Source organism: Pan paniscus, chromosome 13 (genome assembly GCF_029289425.2).
Source record: "Pan paniscus chromosome 13, NHGRI_mPanPan1-v2.0_pri, whole genome shotgun sequence".
Classification (NCBI taxonomy): domain Eukaryota; kingdom Metazoa; phylum Chordata; class Mammalia; order Primates; family Hominidae; genus Pan; species Pan paniscus.
The window spans coordinates 103837410-103856782 of NC_073262.2; the positions used below are offsets into that span (position 1 = coordinate 103837410).

Sequence of the window (19373 nt, forward strand, 5' to 3'; positions counted from 1 at the left end):
TTGCTTGAGCTTGTCTCATTAACATCCCGCTAGATATCCTACCTCTGTTTAGCCCTTGGACCTCACATTCAGCATGCATGTTTCTGAGCTCATCTTCCCAGCTCTCTCCAGGAGCTCCTACTCCTGAGTTTCCATTTGAAGGAATGGCCATAGTGCTCTTCTGGGAATTCAGGATTGGAACCTTGAGTCAACTTTGCTTTTCTCTCTTCTTTACCAGCCCCTCCATTCTCATCACAGACATCAGAGGCTAATGTCTATGGCTTCAGGAACAAGGCAATATTTATTGAGAGCGTACTATGTGCTTACTGTACTGGGTACCGAACTGGGGACAGGGGGTGCAACTGTGTACAAGAGAGACAAAATCTGCTCTCCAGGGAGCTAAAAGTCCAGTGAAGGAAGGACAGATAATAAAAATATAGGTGAATATTTAAATTACTATTATTTTAAAAATTCAACAATATTAAAAGGAGACAGTATACATGCATGATTAAGCAATGTGTGTTTTTTTTTGGTACTCCAGAAATTTCTGTTATTTTTAATTGATACTTCATAACTACATATTTCAGGGTTATAATTTGATGTTTCAATACATATATGTGTTGTATAATGATCAAATCAGGGTAGTTAGTGTATCCATCACCTCATGCATTTATCATTTCTTTGTGGTGAGAATCTCTAAAAGCCTCTCTTGTAGCTATTTTGTAATATACAACACCTTACTGATTGATCGATTGATTTAAATATGGGATCTCACCATGTTGCCCAGGCTGGCCTTGAACTCCTAGGCTCAAGCAATCTTCCTGCCTTAGCCTTGTAAGTAGCTAGGATTATATGCTCAAACCACAGTGCCCAGCTCAGAATGCCTTACTGTTAACCATAGTCACCCCACTGTGCAACAGAACACCAGAGGTTATTTCTCCTATCTAATTGTAACTTTGTACCCATTGACTAACCTCTCATCTTCCCTTCCCTCCCTCTCTCATCTCTGTAATTGCTGTTCTAATCACTGCTTCTATGACATCAACTTTTTAAACAAAGATTCCACATGAGTGAGAACATGCAGATTTTTTCTGTGTCTTGCTTATTTCACTCTGGGCTCATTCATGTTGTCAGACATGTCAGGATTTTCTTTTTTTATGGCTGAATGGTATTCTGTCGCGTATAAATATCACATTTTCTTTATCCATATATCCATTTTTGGACCCTTAGGTTGATTCCATATCTTGGCTATTGTAAATAATGCTGCAGTAAACTGGGAGTGCAGATATCTCTCTGACATATTGATTGCATTTTCTTTGTCTATATACTTAGTATGGGGATTGCTGGATCATATAGTATTTTTATTTTTCATTTTATGAGGAACTGGCATACTATTTTCCATAATGGCTGTACTAATTTTCAATACCACCAACAGTGTGTAAGTGTTCCCTTTTCTCCAGATCTTTGCCAATATGTGTTTTCTTTTGTTTCCTCGATAATAGCCATTCTAACTTGAGTGAAGTAGCATCTCACTGTGGGTTTTTTATTTTTATTTTTATTTTTTTTTAGACAACATCTTGCCCTGTCAGGCTGGAGTGCAGTGGCGCAATCTCAGCTCACTGCAGCCTCTGCCTCCTAGGTTCAAGCAATTCTTCTGCCTCAGTCTCCCGAGTAGCTGGGATTACAGGCATGTGCCACCACGCCTGGCTAATTTTTGTATTTTTAGTAGAGACAGGGTTTTACCACGTTGGCCAGGCTGGTCTGGAACTCCTGATCTCAAGTGATCCACCCACCTCAGCCTCCCAAAGTGCTGGTATTACAGGCGTGAGCCACGGCGCCCAGCTGTCACTGTGGTTTTGATTTGCATTTCCGTGATGATTAGTGATGTTGAGGGGTGGAAGCAGGTAAGTAGGAAAACTCCCACCACAACTATAGTGCTAGAGTGAAGTAGGGCTGAGACTGGGGTTGGGCCTTCCAAGGCGGAAGGAAGTCAGGGGTGGAGGCCAAGTTGGGCTGATTTTCCTGCTGCTGCTAAGAGAAAACCAATTAATGGAAGAAGGTTGGGGGTAGGGTTAAGGATAAGTATTTGTTGAGGCTCTCATGTATTGGATGATGAGAGGAATCATGCTATAGCTAAAATAAAGCCAATGTCACCAATGCGATTGTATAGAATTGCTTGGAGGGCTGCTGTGTTAGCATCTGCTTGGCCATGTCATCAGCCAATTAGTAGAAAAGATATAATTCCTACACCGTCTCATCTGATAAAGAGTTAGAAAAGGTTGTTGGCGGTAACTAGAATTAATATTGTGGTGAGGAAAATAAGTAGGTATTTGAAAAACTGATTAATGTTCAGATCTGCCTTCATATATCATATTGAGAATTCTGTAATAGATCAAGTGATAAATAGTGCTACTGGAATAAACATTATGGAGAATTAGTCTAGTTTGAAGCTTAATGAGAGTTTTAGGGTTTGGATTGTTATTCAATATCAGTTTGAGATGATGGTTTCTTGGTCTGTACACATAAATGTTGTGGGAATGAGGCTAATGGTGAAAGTGCATGCGACAGCTATTTTTACGTAGTATGGATATGAGTTCTTTTTGTGAGGGTTGATAAAGGTAATAATAATTGGTAAGGTTAAGGAGATTAAGGTTATTATAGTAATGGAAAAATACATGATTATTACTTTTATTTGGAGTTGCACCAATATTTTTGGTTCCTAAGACCAATGGATAACTCTCATCCTCTAAAAGTTGAGAAAACTATGTTGTTAGGCATGGAGGCACGAGTTAGCAGTTCTTGCAAACTTTATCGGTAAATAAGAAGTTGTGGACTTCTATTATTAGACCCACAATCTAACATTTTGATTAAACTATATTTACAAGGTATAAGTCCTATAATAATTTTAGGATTTAGAGATAGTAAGAGAATTGGTGAAAGGTGTATAAGTATTAGTATGTTTTCTCATGTAAAGGAAGGTTTAATGCTGTTAATATAGTATGTTAGTGTTCCTTGTCATGTTGTGACAAGTATATAGAGGGAATAAAGGGCTGTGATTAATATATTAAGTCCTATAAGCATGATGGTAGTGTTTGATCAGGAGAATGAAGCCGTTGTTACAAGGAGTTCTACTAGATTAATAGTGGGGAGTAGGGCAAGGTTGGTGAGATTTGCTGTAAGTCATCAAAAGGTTACTAGTGGAAGTAATGTTTGACGTCCTCGAGAGAGTAATATGATTCAGCTGTGGATTCACTTGTAGTTTGAGTTTGCTAGGCAGAATAGTAGGGATGAAGTAAGTCCATGGGGAATTATGACGATAATTGCACTGGTAAAACTTCAGGGGGTTTGAATGAGGATAGCCACAATAACAAGTACCATGTGGCTTACGGAGGAATATGCAATAAGTGACTTTAGATCAGTTTGTCGTAGGCAGATGGAGCTTGTCATAATATGCCTCGTAAGGATAATATCAGGAAAGGATAGGCTATATGTTCTGTCAGAGGGCTGAGGATGAGGGTAAGTCGCATTTTGTGTAGCCGCCCAATTTTAGGAGCACTGCTGCAAGTACTATTGAGCCAGCCTTAGGTGCTTATACATGGGCTTTGGGAAGTCATAGGTGAAGTCAGTATAGGGGTATTTTTACTATGAAGGCCATTATACATGCCAATCACATGAGATTGTTGGATCAGGAGATTGGTAGTTCTTGATATTAAATGTTATTATTATCATGCTCAGTGAGCGTAGGATATTTTGGGCATAAATAAGTGTAATAAGTAGGGGGAGGGATCCCACTAGTGTGTAAAATAAGAGATATGTACCTGCATTGAGGCGTTCTGGTTGGTTACCCCATCAGGTGATAATAATTAAGATAGGGCTAAGTGTAGCTTCAAAGAGAATATAAAATATAATTAGTTCTGTGGCTGTAAATGTTATGATTAGAAAAATTTGTAGGGAAATTAATATGGAAATACAGAGTTTTTTCCATAGGGGTGATTCATTGGAGAGGTGGTACTGGCTTGCTATAGTTATAAGAGGTAGTAGTCAGGCTGTTAAGATTAGAAGGGGTGATGTTAGCAGATCAGAGGAGAAAGTTAATGAGAAGTTGAACAGATTGTCGTTGAATTAGTTAAAGAATAATAGGGCAATGAAGCGGGTGATTAGGCTGTGGGTAGCCATATTGATTCAAATTATATAATTTTTAAAGAGTCATGTTATTGGTAGTAGTATAATTGTAGGAATAGTTATTTTTAGCATTGAAGTAAATTTAGGTTATGTATGTAGTCTAAGCCATATGTGTTGGAAATTGAAAGTAGCAAAGCAAGGCCTACCCTGGCTTTGCAGGCAGCAAATACTGGTAGAGTAATGGGTATTACATTTGCTAGGGTGAAGTGTATATTTAAAGCTATAAGGGTATTTACTATGAATAATGATAATATTATTCCTTCTAGGCATAGGAGGGATGATATTAGGTGGGACCGATAGATTAATACCCCCAGAAGTGATATGATAAATGCTAATATGATACTTATGTAAATAGAGGGCATTTGGTAAGTATGTTCTATCATAATCTAATGAAATCATTTATTTTGCCTTAAACTACTTATTTTTTTCTTATACCTGTGGACCATTTGTATGTCTTCTTTTGAGAAATGTCTATTAAAGTCTTTTGCCCATTTTTAAATGGGGTTATTTGTTTTTTTGCTGTTGAGTTATTTAAGTTCCTTATGTATTCTAAATATTAACTCCTTGTGAGATGTATAATTTGCAAATTTTTTTCCTATTTTGTAGGTTGTCTCTTCACTCGGTTTTTTTTTTTTTTTTTTTTTTTTTGCCGTGCAAAAGGGTTTTAATTTGATGTAATCTCATTTGTCTATTTTTGCTTTTGTTGTCTGTGCTTTTGAAGTCTTGTTTTAAAAATCCTTGCCCAACCCAATGTCATGATATGTTTGCCCTGTTTTCTTGCAGCAGCTTCATAGTTTCAGGTTTTACATTTAAGTCTTACACATTTTGAGTTGGTTTTTGTTTATGGTGAGAGGTAAGTGGTTAGTCTCATTTTTCTGCGTATGGATATCCAATTTTCCCAGCACCGTTTTTTGAAGAGATTCTCTTTTACCTATTGTGTGTTCTGGGCACCTTTGTCAAAAATCAGTTGGCTGTAGGTGTGTGAATTTATTTCTGGGCTCTATATTCTGTTCTATTGATCTATGTGTCTGTTTTTATACCAGTACCATGCTGTTTTGGTAACTCTAGATTTGTAGTATATTTTGAAGTCAGGTGGTGGGATGCCTCCAGTTTTGTTCTTTTTGCTCAGCATTGCTTTCACTATTTGGGGTCTTTTGTGGTTCCATATACATTTTAGGGTTTTTTTCCCTATTTATGTGAAGAATGTAATTTTTTTGTTTGTTTTTGTTTTGTTTTGTTTTAGAGATGGAGTCTTGTTATGTTGTCCAGGCTAGACTTGAACTCCTGGGCTCAAGCAATCCTCCCACCTCAGACTCCTGAGTAGCTAGGACTACAGGCATTTGCCACTGCACTTGGCTTGTCACTGGTATTTTGATAGGGACTGCATTAAATCTGTAGGTCACCTTGGGTAGTATGGTCATTTTAACAAGATTAATTCTAACCCATGAACACGAGATATCTTTCCATTTATTTGTGTCCTCTTCACTTTCTTTCATCAATGTTTTATAGTTTTTGGTGTTTAATATTTAAGTTAATGATATTTTAATTGTTTAATATTTATTTAATAATTTTATTATTCAATTATTATTTAATATTAATTTAAATAATATTTAAATTAATAAGAAAAAATTAGCCAGGTGTGGTGGCATGCACCTGTAGTCCTAGCTATTAGGGAGTCTGAAGTGGGAGGATTGCTTAAGCCCAGAAGTTTGAGGCTGTAGTGAACTACAATCGCATTACCGCATTCTAGCCTGGGCAACAGAGCGAGATCCTGTCTCTAACAAAAAGAGGCAATTTCAGGAAGTGATCCCTGCCATGAACAAATCAAAACAGGATAATGGCAGTTTCTTGGTGGAGGTAATATTTCAGGTGAGACTAAATGATAAGAAGGAAACAGACACAGGAAGATTTGGGAATAGAGAGCAGGTGCAAAGCAAGATGCAGGGATTGAGAGCAGGTAAGGGCCTGCATCCCTTCCCTGAAAAATAGTGATAGTTAAGGATGAGGGGATGAGAGTAGTCATACTAATACTAAAAATGATGGTCAGCAGAACAGTGTAGCCAGTGTTCTAAGTGCTTGACCCAATATACATCCTTTAATGCTCTCGGCAACCCCTAAGATGGGGACTGTTATGGTTCCTATTTTAGAGCTGGGAAAACCGAGGCATGGAGCAGTGAGTAACCAGCCTAAGAGCACACAATGAATGAATGATGGAGCCACAATTTAAAATTGAATGTGTTTTCAGAACCTGTGCTTGCTTCCAGTGATATGTATTGCCCACCCTGAGAACGTTCTGCTAAATGCTATATGTCCTGCAAGCCCGGGCTCAAATGCTACCATCTGCATGAAGCCTTCTCTCTCCCTCCCAACCAGAAATGCATTCTCCTCTGAACTTGCAGTGGAACCTTGACCTTTCATTTGGTGTTGACCACATTCTGCCTTGTGTTATGAATATTGTGTATATGCCATCCTCGGTAAATGTTTCATATCTGCATTCTAAGTGGTTAACTTCAGGAATTGTGTCATGTTTATCTTTGTATCTCTCCCAAGACTACAGATAGAGAGGGCATTGTTGGTATCTGTGGCATCTGCTGCATATTTGTTGATCTAAGACCTGGTACATGGTACCTGGTGTCTTTTCTAAGACCTGGTGTGTGGTTTCTACCTCCTGACTGAAAAAAGTTTCTTCTCTGGGCCAGGCACAGTGGCTCATGCCTGTAATCCCAGCACTTTGGGAGGCCGAGGTGGGTGGATCACCTGAGGTCAGGGGTTCGAGACCAGCCTGGGCAAGCAATATGGTGAAACCCCATCTTTACTAATTAGCCGATTGTGGTGGCAGGCACCTGTAATCCCAGCTACTCGGGAGGCTGAGGCATGAGAATCACTTGAATCCAGGAGGTGGAGGCTGCAGTGAGCTGAGATCACACCACTGCACTCCAGCCTGGGCGACAGAGTGAGACTCCATAAAAAAAAATTTTGTTTTCTTCTTTGTTGCAGACATGAAGACATCTTATCCATCCTCACTGCTGTCAACGATGATGTGAGTCGAAGAGTGGACAAACAGGGAACAAAGAAACAGATGCCCCAGCCTGCTTTCACACTAAGGAAAAAACTAGTATTCCCTGTGCCCCTGGATGCACTTTCATTATAACAGAGAGTTTTTGTTGGTTCTTAGACCTCAAACGAATCATTGGCTATAACCTCCAGCCTCCTGCCCAGCACAGGAATCGGTGGTCTCCACCTGTCATTCTAGAAACAGGAAACACCGTGTTTTCTGACACAGTCAATTCTGATTTTCTTTTTCTTTTGACAAGTCTAAATGTTAGAAAACTTTCTTTTTTTTCGGAGATAGTCTCATTCTGTCACCCAGACTGGAGTGCAGGGGGGCAATCACGGCTCACTGTAGTCTCGACCTCCCAGGCTCAAGCTATCCTCCCACCTCAGCTTCCCAAGTAGCTGGGACCACAGGTGTGTACCACCATGCCCGGATTTTTTTTATTCTTTATTTTTTGTAGAGATGGAGGGATCTCTCTTTGTTGCACAGGCTGGTTTCAAACTCCTAGGCCCAAGTGATCCTCCCACCTCTGTCCCCAAAATACTGGGATTATAGGCACGAGCCACCACACCTGGCCAGAAAACTTTCATTATTGAAGACTTGGATTGTAGCCTTGGTTTTGGATGTCTACTCTGAAGACAGAGTAATTGGCTTTGGTTTGCGCAGGTACTTTTTCTTTGAGACAGAGTCGCTCCGTCACCTGGGCTGGAGTGCAGTGGTGGGATCACTGTTCACTGCAGCCTTGACCTCCCAGGTTCAAGCGATCCTCCCACCTCAGCCTCCCAAGTAGCTGAGACTACAGGTGTGTGTCCATGCACAGCTAACTTTTTATTTTTTGTGTGGAGATGGGGTTTCACTATGTTGCCTAAGCTGGTCTCAAACTCCTGGGCTCAAGCGATCCTCCCACCTCAGCTTCTCAAAGTTCTGGGACTACAAGCATGAAATACTGTGCCTGGCCTGGGGACCAGGTGCATTTTAAGGTTCCTTGGTGTTCAAAAACCACGTTCTTAGCCTAGATTGAGCTTAGATTGCCTCTCTAGACAACTACCCCTTAGTTATAATTCTGTGTCCCCTCTGCATGCCCTTGAACATTGGACAGTGAGGTCATAGTCCACCCACCCTCTCTCTGATCTCCCCCTTCCTAAGACTTCTCTTCTGCACATCTAGTGAGGTGAAAATTTGGTCTATGCCAGGCCCATTTCCTGCTTTTGTGTAAGGAAGGTGCTCACGTAGGAAGTTTTTATTTGGTTAGAGACAGGTTTCCCTGTAGGAAGATGATGGCTCATTTACACTCAGCTGCTCTGCAAGCAGAAACTTTACAACCTGATGTCATATTCCATTTTGGACTGGGTGCGGTGACTCATGCCTGTAATCCCAGTACTTTGGGAAGCCAAGGCAGACAGATCACTTGAGGTCAGGAGTTCGAGACCAGCCTGGCCAATACGGCAAAACCTCGTCATTACTAAAAACACAAAAATTAGCCAGGTGTGGCGGCGAGCACCTGTAATCCCAGCTACTTGGGAGGCTGAGACAGGAGAATCTCTTGAATCCAGGAGGCAGAGGCTGTGGTGAGCCAAGATCACACAACTGCACTCCAGCTTGGGCAACAGGGCGAGACCTTGTTTAAAAAAAAAAAAAAAATTCAATATTGGGGTTGGAACATTTCAGGTGCCATTGACAGAACACCCAATTCAAATTGACTGAAGCAAAGAAGGGAATTTATTGCCTCTTTCACATTGAAACCCAGGAGTGGATAGCACTGGCTTCAGGCAAAGCTTGAATCAGGATTCAATCTACAGGCCAGCACCTTTCTCTTGGCCGGATGTCCTCAGGGCTGGCAGATGCAGTAGACTGCAGTGGACAGTCCCCACCTTGTTACTGCTACTACACTTTGCTCCTCTGGCCCAAGGGATGAGGAGAGAGGCTGTGTCAGAGACTGAAGCTGTTCTCAGGATCACTGGGCTCTTCTTGGCAGAGGGGATGTCTGGCTCGCCTGAAGGGAGTGGCTCTGTAAGGACGCCTTGATGCTTTCTTCATTAAGATTTTGAGTATTTTTACTTACTTGAGCTTTTTTTTTTTTTTTTTTTTTTTTTTTTTTCAATTTCTAGAGGAACTTTTTCTCTGTTAATTCCTGGAACTGTATTTTGAATCCTTAAAGGTGAGCCCTCATAGGGAGATCCAAAGTCCTGTGGTTAACGCCTTCATTTATAGATGAGGCAGCTGAGGCCTGGGGATGTAAACAACCTGCTCACAGTCCTCATTTACTGGATTTGACTTCAGCCAGGTGAACTGGAATGCCTTGGGGCGTGGAAGGGCATTAGGAGTGTTTCATTTGATATGTGAATGCTCATAAAAAAATGTCAAGGAATGAAGAACAACAACTCTCAGTGGTGCCTGCATTTATAATTATTTATGTGAAAGTCAAATTCATGTACAGTAAATTTGTTATAAGAATATTCACAAGAACACTGTTCTGATGTCTCTGATTGTCACGTGGATTTGAATGTAGCTTGACAGAGGGAATGTCTAATCTATATTGACAGGGCAGGAACACCGTCATCTTGGACAAACACCGCCACTTTAAGTTCCAGTTCCCTTTCTAGCCTCATGCATTTCAAGGAAATCACTTCTTTTCTAACAGCGAGCAGCCAGAAAGAGAAGAGAGTAAAATACAGATAAGACAGTTCTGGCATAGAGGGAGGTGGGGGTGTGGGGGAGGTCTCTTGGGTAACTGCCAAACTTTTCCTTCATACAATGGGTTCCAGTAAAACAATGAGCCTTAATAAGCACATTCCTTTCCCTTCAGGTGCACTAAGTGGGGAAGCTAAAAGCAGACTGGAGTGGGGCGGGGTATACCTACAGCTGCAGAAATATTGTATGGGAACAGACACACAACTCTCCCTCCCAGATAAGCACAGCAAAGAGACATAGAAGCAATCCAAGCCTCTGATAAACTCTCCCACCCTAAATCCTTAAAAACTCTTAGTCTGTAAGTGAGTGGGCTCTGACCTAACTCGGCCAGAAGCCCCTTTCAAATTTGTTTTCTCTAAAATAAACCTGTCCTTGGCTGTCAAGCCACCTTTCATGTTTCTTTCCTCTTTCTTTAATTCTTACACATGTGTCAGGATGATCTCCCAAAACCGTGTTCATAACAGTCAGGGCCAAAAGCTAGTGGTCACAGTCCTTGTCCAGTTGGCAGAACTGACAGGTGAAGGCAAGTGGAGGATGGTGAGATACTGAGGAAAGAGCAAAGGATCTGGAGATCAAAGCCCTGCATTTCCATTTCGTCCTGATTCCTTTGCTCAGAGACACTAACTAAATCAAGCTAGCTTTTTTCAGCCTTGTCTGTAAAGTAGAGAAAACATTAGCTGTTGGGAAGACGAAAAAGAATGTGTCCTATGTGTGCATCTATTTGAATCTAACTGTGCTGAGGTACACATAAATGCCTTTAGGTGGTAGGGTCTTCTGGTTGTAACTGCAACAGAAATAGCAGGACTTAGGTTCCTTTGTGCGTAATTCCAGCTGACTTTATTAGCGGCAACTCAGCACTAGCATTACCCCTGACATACTCTGAGTAAGATCTGATTCTTCCCTCACTGGTTCATGATGTCTACCGCAGCAGAAGGCCAGCTCTTGGCTCTGAGTTCAGTTGGACAAAATGCTGTTGATAAAACCTCCTGTCAGGCCTCTGAGCCCAAGCTAAGCCATCATATCCCTTGTGACCTGCACATATATATCCAGATGGCCTGAAGTAACTGAAGAATCACAAAAGAAGTGAAAATGGCCTGTTCCTGCCTTAACTGATGACATTACCTTGTGAAATTCCTTCTCCTGGCTCATCCTGGCTCAAAAGCTCCCCCACTGAGCACCTTGTGACCCCCATCCCTGCCAGCCAGAGAACAACCCCCTTTGACTGTAATTTTCCACTACCTACCCAAATCCTATAAAACGGCCCCACCCCTATCTCCCTTCACTGACTTTCTTTTCGGACTCAGCCCACCTGCATCCAGGTGATTAAAAAGCTTTATTGCTCACACAAAGCCTGTTTGGTGGTCTCTTCACACGGACGCGAGTGAAACCTCCTTCATCAGGAGCATTTGGGGTTTGATGTTTAAGTTTTGGGCCTCTGGTGTATTTCATATTTCTGTTTTGCTAGAACTTAGTGCTTGTGCAAGGTTAAATTCTAGAATCGGGAAACTTGTTTTTAGGGGCCTTCAGCAAGCACTTCGGAGGTCCTTGGACATTTACAGCTGTGAGTCGTGGATCTACCCAGACACCAGAACATAGTCATCCTTGGCTCATTCCTCCTCCGTAGGAGGGGTACACAGTTGGTAGAGTGTGCCCTCCAAGATTTCGTGAAACATTATGCTTGTCTGTATTTGTGTGTGCATGTCTGCGTGAATTTTGAGTTCAGGAATAACAGGTGATTTGATCACAGCTATTTGACAGTGGTGATAGTCATTGTATGCCAAGATGTTTATGAGGGGAATAGGTAGATTGAGTGAGGTTCGTGTATATTTTGCCTAGTTGTACTCACCTACAAGAGCTGTAATTAAATGTTTCTCTTTCCCCTTCCTCTCTTTTATTCATTCTTTTTTTTTTTTTTGACAAAGTCTCGCTCTCTCACCCAGGCTAGAGTGTAGTGGTGTGATCTTGGCTCACTGCAACCTTCGTCTCCTGGGTTCAAGCGATTCTCCTGCCTCCGCCTCCTGAGTGGCTGGGATTACAGGTGTGCACCACCATGCCTGGCTAATTTTCATATTTCTAGTAGAAACAGGGTTTTGCCATGTTGGCCAGGCTGGTCTCGAACTCCTGACCTCAAGTGATCTGCCCGCTTTGGCCTCCCAACGGAGTGAACCATTGTGTCTGGCCTCATTCTTTCTTTCTTTCATAAAAGTTTGGATACTGCCAAACAAAATTAAGGACATGAAGACATTTGATAAATTGTTATTACAAATGTGACAGTTATTTAACTACTGGTGTTTATTTTTATTAGAGCCATAGCACCTACTGGCCTCTGCTTCAGGGATTCACAGTGGTGGTGGGCAGGTTGGATATCATGGGGCTTACCCTTAGCAATGCATTCTATTCCACCTATGCCCAGGTGGTGTTAAACATATAAGCATCTGGTACGCTGTGGTACCGACCCAGTGACTGGTATAACACAATGGTTAAGGTTGCCAAATAGCAACCCTTAATCAATAATGATCAAATCTCCACGGAGGTAAACTAAACTAGAAGTTTACCTCATACAGGTAATTTTTGTGCCATACATGATTCACAGAACCTTCCAGATCTGATGCTTTCTGAGTGATCTGGTCAATTTGTTCTCAACCTGGAATTCTTGGGCCCTTAGGTGTTTGTAAATTTGTTCTCAGAGACTCTGAGCTCTCCACCTTCATTTTTAAGTGCTTTAATTCTTTTTGGTGATAATCTTTAAAACTTCACTGAGGTGTGTCCTGGCTCTTTGGGGCGACTGCTTCATATTTGAGTACTGCCACACAATGACAGCTCATGTTCTGGGGCCTGCCTACAGAAAGGGATGAACTTTACCTTGGACTTTTTAATGTAGTGTGGATGGGCGTCTGTAGCTAGAGGTCTTCAGGTGCCAGTGGTTAATCTGTTTGAAGCTTGCTTCACTCCAACCTCTCATTCCGTAACAGACTCCTCCTCCACCGTCCCTCACCTCTGCTGAACCCTTCTAGCAGAGAGAACTCACCACAAGTGGGGGATGGATTTGGGAGCTTGAAAGGACCCCAATGACCCTGCAGTCCAGCCCTCAGAGTGCTAAGTGACTTACTGAAGCCTCGAAGCCATTTCTGGAGGATTTGCAATTCTTTGTATCTCTGGATTTGCTGCCCTGTCCCTCCAAGCCACCTGGTTTCACTTTTGGACAGCTTTAAGTGTTCTCTTCTCTGTTCTCTGTTTCTGCCTTCTTAGAAACTATTTAAAACCACTCATTTTCATTCTAAACTCCAGAGCCATACCAAACAACTGTAACTGTCCTCTGGTGAGATTTGCGTTGTATATGACAAATCTTTTAACTTTTTTCTGTTAGGGTTTCAGTTTTGTTGGAAGTCTGCAGTTTGCTCTTAAGGATGTGATAAGAATGTAACAACACATTTGTATCTTTGAATTTTGAATAGGAACCAAATTTTTAAATTTAGTTTAGTTTTGTTTTGTTTGAGACAGAGTCTCACTGTGTCACCCAGGCTGGAGTACAGTGATATCATCTTGGCTAACTGCAGCCTCTGCCTCCTGTGCTCAACTGATCCTCCCACCTGAACCTCCTGAGTGGCAGCTGGGGCTACAGGCAGGTGTTTTTTAAAAATGGAACTCTTTTTTTTTTTTTTTTTTGAGACGGAGTCTCGCTCTGTTGCCCAGGCTGGAGTGCAGTGGCTCGATCTTGGCTCACTGCAAGCTCTGCCTCCCAGGTTCACGCCATTCTCCTGCCTCAGCCTCCCGAGTAGCTGGGACTATGGGCGCCCGCTACCATGCCCGGCTAATTTTTTATATTTTTAGTAGAGACAGGGTTTCACCATGTTAGCCAGGATGGTCTCAATCTCCTGACCTCGTGATCCGCCCGCCTTGGCCTTCCAAAGTGCTGGGATTACAAGCGTGAGCCACCGTGCCTGGCCAAAAAAAAATGGAACTCTTAATACATTAAAAAAAAAATGAAATCCCTTTTAAAAAGCACTAGAGGAAATTCTGTGTTTAAAGATTTACTTATTTGGCAATGCAAACAACTGTATATTTCCTAACATAACTTTTGCAAATCTGAATTTTTATGAAAAGATTTTTAAATTAGAAATTTTAAATTGTACTAATTTTTACTTTTTAAGTAATTTTGAGTAGGTAATATTTTTATAAAGATATTTGTATGGTTTGAAGATGAGAAAATTAAAGGTGTTCAAGAAGAGTTTTGCCCCCAATTCTGTCCACTGTATACCCAGTCCTCCCCACTTCTGCATACATATTTCAGATAGGTATTTCTTGGAAGAAAGAACATATGCTGTGAAACTTACATGTCTCATTAGGTCTCATTTTAAGTGATTCTGTAAAATGCCTGGGAAATACTGGTGAAATTCTAGAATGGAAATAACTTTGTGAGATTTTAAGCTGAGTACTGGTAAATAGTAGAAATGGACTTACTAATAAATAAGGGAATTTTATTTGATAACTTTTTTCTGATTACATAGTAATGTATGTTCATTATGGAATATTTGGGAAATACAAAAACACACACAAAAAAAGTATATTTATTTATAATTCTATTTTGCTATGTATTTTCCCATTATTCACTCTGTGTTTGTCACAGATTTTTCCCCACCCTTTTTCAATGAGTGTATCCTCCATGTCCCCCCAATCATGCATCCAGTAAACTTTGTCATTACTACCATCTGTACTTTCACTCACGTTTCAATTCCAAGCATGTCCCTCTCTGACAACAACCTCCCATCATTCCATCTTGCTTCTTCTAGGACCTTCCCTTCAAGGATCTTCAGTGCCACCAGGGCTTCCAGTTAGGTTGACTGACCCTATCTATTGTCTTCCCGATGTCAGCACCGCCCCTCACTCCCTCTTCACTCAGCTTAGAGTCCATGTGTCTTTGTTAAAGTCTCCTGTACCCACCAACACCCTTGCCTTTCCGTCAGTTCCACTGAGGTGGTAGAATCCCAACTCTGGTTAATCCTATAAATCCTTGTCCTCCAAATTTGTACTGGAATTCCAGGATGTGGCTGGGGTAAAAACCTTCCATGTTGCAGACAGGTCTCGTTTCAAACCAATGACCACAAACCTCCAATGGGCTTTCAGGGGTTTCGGCAATGCTGTGACATTTCCCTGGTTATATCACCCTTTTGCACTCTTGGTCTGTTGTACTAATCATCGAATTCTCTATGATCTCAACCTAAAAGGTTAGAGATATTTCCTGAGAAGCCCCACCTTTTCCCTTGATAACCCACTATGGAGCTGTCATTTGTGAATTTAAGAAGAAACACTTGCCTCTTGACTATTTTAAAACATCAAAAACAACATTTAAAAATTGAAGGATGAGGCCGGGGTGTGGTGGCTCGCGCCTGTACTCCCAGAACTTTGGGAGGCCGAGGTAGGCAGATCACCTGAGGTCAGGAGTTCAAGACCAGCCTGGCCAACTTGGTGAAACCTGTCTGTACTAAAAAAAATTAGCTGGGCATGGTGGCGCACACCTGTGATCCTAGCTACATGGGAGGCTGGGGCATGAGAATTGCTTGACTCTGGGAGGTGGAGGTTGCAGTGAGCCAAGATCATGCCACTGCACTCCAGCCTGGGTGATAGAGTGAGACTCTGTCTCAAAACAAAAACAAAAACAAAACCTGAGGGATGAGCTACAAACTGGGAAATGATATCTGCCACGTTGTATAACTGATAAAGGAGATATACGTACATACACTATATATATAATCTTCTATAAATCCATAAAATATTAAACAATCCAACCTAGATGGGCAAAAATATAAACTAGTTCAAAGATGAGCAAAAAATATGAACCAGTAATTAAAAGGAAATACCAATGAGCAATAAACATATGAAAACATAACCATTCTCTTTGGTCATCAGAGAATTTGAAAACTACAGCCACAGTGAGATAGCATTTTATGTCCATCATATTATCAACATTTAAAACTCTGTCAGTACCAAGTATGGGGGAAGATACAGAGCAAAGGGAACTCTATTACATCGATCTAGGAAATGTAAATTGACATAATCATTTTAGAGAGCAATTTGCAATATTTATAAATGTTGGAAATTTGCACACAGTAAAATCTAGCAATTCCATTTTTGGATCTATGTCCCAAAATAAACTTAAAAACATTGTTTTGTAGAGACAGGGTCTTGTTATGTTGTGCAGGAAGGTCTTGAACTCCTGGCCTCAAGCAATCTTCCTGCCTCAGCCTCCCAAAGTATTGAAATTATAGGCGTGAGCCACCACGCCTGGCCCCAAAAGAAATCTTGCACAGGTACCAGGAGATAAGGAGGAAGTGTTAGTTTTCTGAGCAGCATTGTTTGTAAAAGTACAAAAAAAAAAAAAAAAGAAGCAACACAAACAATCTATATATTCATCAAGAGGAGGATAGATAAATTGTGGTATAGTCATATAAAGGAATACTATCAAGTAGTGAAATAAAATCAATTAGAATTATTAGGCTGAACCATATGAAATTGCCATTCTTCTAGATCAGAAACAACCAAATATTGGCAATTTCATACAGTTTAAATATATGTATCAGTAACATAATGCTGAGCAAATAATATATATAATATGATATGATTTATATAATGTTAAAATACACATGAGTCTTTTATGTTGCTTATAAATTAATATGTATATTGTACAAATATACAGATGCATGGGGGTGATGAGAAGTTTAGAGTAGTAGTTGCCTGGGATGGGATTGGGTCTTGGGGGGACAAGGGGGTACATGCCAATGGGGAGGAATTACAGGGGCTTCAAATGCATCAGTCATGTTTTATATCTTCAACTGAGTGCTAGATGTGGGGATATTCTCTTTTCTCTTTAATCCTTTTTGCGTCTCAGTGCTGATTAATGGAATTTAGCCACCAGATTGAGTGATTTTTTGGCTTGTTGAATACTTGGCCAGGTTTGCAGGGAAGCTTTGCCCTCTTGGACAGAGTATGTTTTTCCAATCTAGTACCTGTCTGTTTTTGGTGGTGATTTCTGTGGCTGTAATTAATATGATCAGTGTTGCCAAAGCAAGGATAAGGGGTATTGACTCACTTTTTATTGCCCTGAGCCATCCCTGTTGCAAAATAATGATCTGGATATAATCTCCAGACCAGGAAGCAAGCTGCAGATGGGAAACTCCCTTATGACACTTCTGAAGATCCCAGTTTCTTTTTTTAATGTAATTTGATTTTTTATTTATTTAGTTTTGAGACGGAGTCTCGCTCTGTTGCCCAGACTGGAGTGCAGTGGCACGATCTCGGCTCACTGCAAGCTCCACCTCCTGGGTTCATGCCATTCTCCTGCCTCAGCCTCCCGAGTAGCTGGGACTACAGGTGCCTGCCACCATGCCCGGCTGGTTTTTTTTGTATTTTTAGTAGAGACAGGGTTTCACTGTGTTAGCCAGGATGGTGTTGATCTCCTGACCTTGTGATCTGCCCGTCTCGGTCTCCCAAAGTGCTGGGATTACAGGCGTGAGCCACCGCGCCCGGCCCCCAAACCGGTTTCTAACAAATAAGTGTTAAGTCAAGGGGTTCCTCTACAGAATCAGTCATCTTCACCATGACACCCACAACGCCCAAATTGCTGCTGGCATTCCTCCACTCTGAATGCACAATTAGAAGCTCAGCACTCTATTGGATAAGGCTCAGTCTGGCCACACTGCAAGGGCACAGTGAGCCAGTTTTGGCCTGGGGCTTCTTGCTGCTGCCAAATTAACAACTCCAGCCCTTGGGTTTAGCCACCTGCTGCTGCTAAAAATGTTGCTGAGAGTGATGGAGAGGTGTTTTAGTTCCCATTTTACAGATCAGAAAATCAAGGCCCAGAGAAACTAAGTAGTCTTGGAGATAGGAGCCATGGCCTCTCCACTTGAGTTACCATCTTGAAACATCAAGGACAAGCCAACTTTATCAACAGTTTCAGGCCTGTGAGAAATGGGCTTGGTTTATCTTGAAGATTGTAAACAAATAAAAAAATAGACTGCTCCATTACTGATGAGAAATATGAGTCATTCTGCCAGGAATTGAAAGTACAGCTGCCCATAAAAAAGCTATGCCGGTGTCCAGCCTCTCCAGGTCCTTGTGTGTGAAAAACCACTCAGTCAAAGTTCCCCTTTTATTTCTCTTTGTGCTCAGTAGGATGCTGAAATTTCTGGAAAAGACAATGGAAATCAGGGGCAGGAAGAGAACAGTGTGGGGTGCTAAACAGACTCAGATCTCAGCAACCTCCCTGCCCATGGCCATCTCTGCGCAGACACCTCGACCCCCCATGCACAGGTGGAGCAGCGTTTCCTAGTTCTTTCCAGAGGCTTCCTTCTGCCTGCCTTCCAGCCACATCGCCTGAGATTGACAACGCCCTACAGCAAGACGGAAACCTCCCTTTACAGCACCACCTTGCGATTCTGCAGCCACAAAGTTGAGACTTCTGAACGTGGCACTCTTCTGTTCCCTTACTGTTTCACGTGTACCTGTGTCGTCTTTCTTGTTTCATCGTAAACATACTTCTAAAATTCCCATTTTCTTTATTTAGAAATAGAACTACAAGTGGATGGTTAAACAATTTAAACAAACGGTCCATGGGGAAAAGTGAATTTCACACTGTCCCCCAAACCTTCAGTGCCTTTTATGGAGATAATTATTGTTTCTAATGTTTTGAATATTCTTTCAGAGATATTTTATTCTTATATAAGCATATGTGTATTTGTGTCCTTCCCTCATTTTCCCCCCACAAACACTAGCAGACTGTTTTGCACCTTGGTTAGCTCATTTAACATATCTTGGAGCCAGGTGCGGTGGCTCATGCCTGTAATCCCAGCACTTTGGGAGGCCGAGGTGGGCGGATCACCTGAGGTCGGGAGTTCGAGACCAGCCTGACCAACGTGGAGAAACCCCGTCTCTACTAAAAATACAAAATTAGCCAGGCGTGGTGGCACATGCCTGTAATCTCAGCTACTAGGGAGGCTGAGGCAGGAGAATCGCTTGAATCTGGGAGGCGGAGGTTGCGGTGAGCCGAGATCGTGCCATTGCACTCCAGCCTGGGCAACAGAACATATAGATCTGCTTGATCCTTTTCATGACTGCTACAGCTCCATTGAATGTATGGATCATCAGTGCTCCAACTAGCACCTTAGTGATGGGCATTTAGGGATCACAAACTTCATAAGGGCAGAAACAATATCTTACCCATCCTCTGTTTCTGATATGGTTTGGATGTGTGTCCCTGCCCAAATCACACGTCAAGGTAATCCCCCATGTCAGAGGTGGGGCCTGGTGGAGGTGATTGGATCATGGGGATGGATCCTTCATGAATGGGTTAGCACCATCCCTTTGGTGCTGTTCTTGTGATAGAGCTCTCATGAGATCTGGTTGTTTAAATGTGTGTGGCACCTCCCCACTCTCTTGGTCAAGTTCCTGCCATGTAAGATGCTGGCCCTTG

General features: G+C 41.8%; 1 protein-coding gene across 3 annotated transcripts in view; it reads left to right on the forward strand.

Moving 5' to 3' along the window:
• The window catches only part of CASP10 (caspase 10), a 39400-nt gene extending 29718 nt beyond the window's left edge, over positions 1–9682 (forward strand). For all 3 annotated transcript variants that reach the window (XM_008974174.5, XM_003820728.5, XM_003820730.5), the window contains one exon: positions 7159–9682. In XM_008974174.5, the coding sequence (XP_008972422.2) occupies positions 7159–7312 (154 nt within the window). In that variant the 3' untranslated portion in view covers positions 7313–9682. The remainder of the gene's footprint in view (positions 1–7158) is intronic.
• Positions 9683–19373: the final 9691 nt, after the last annotated feature.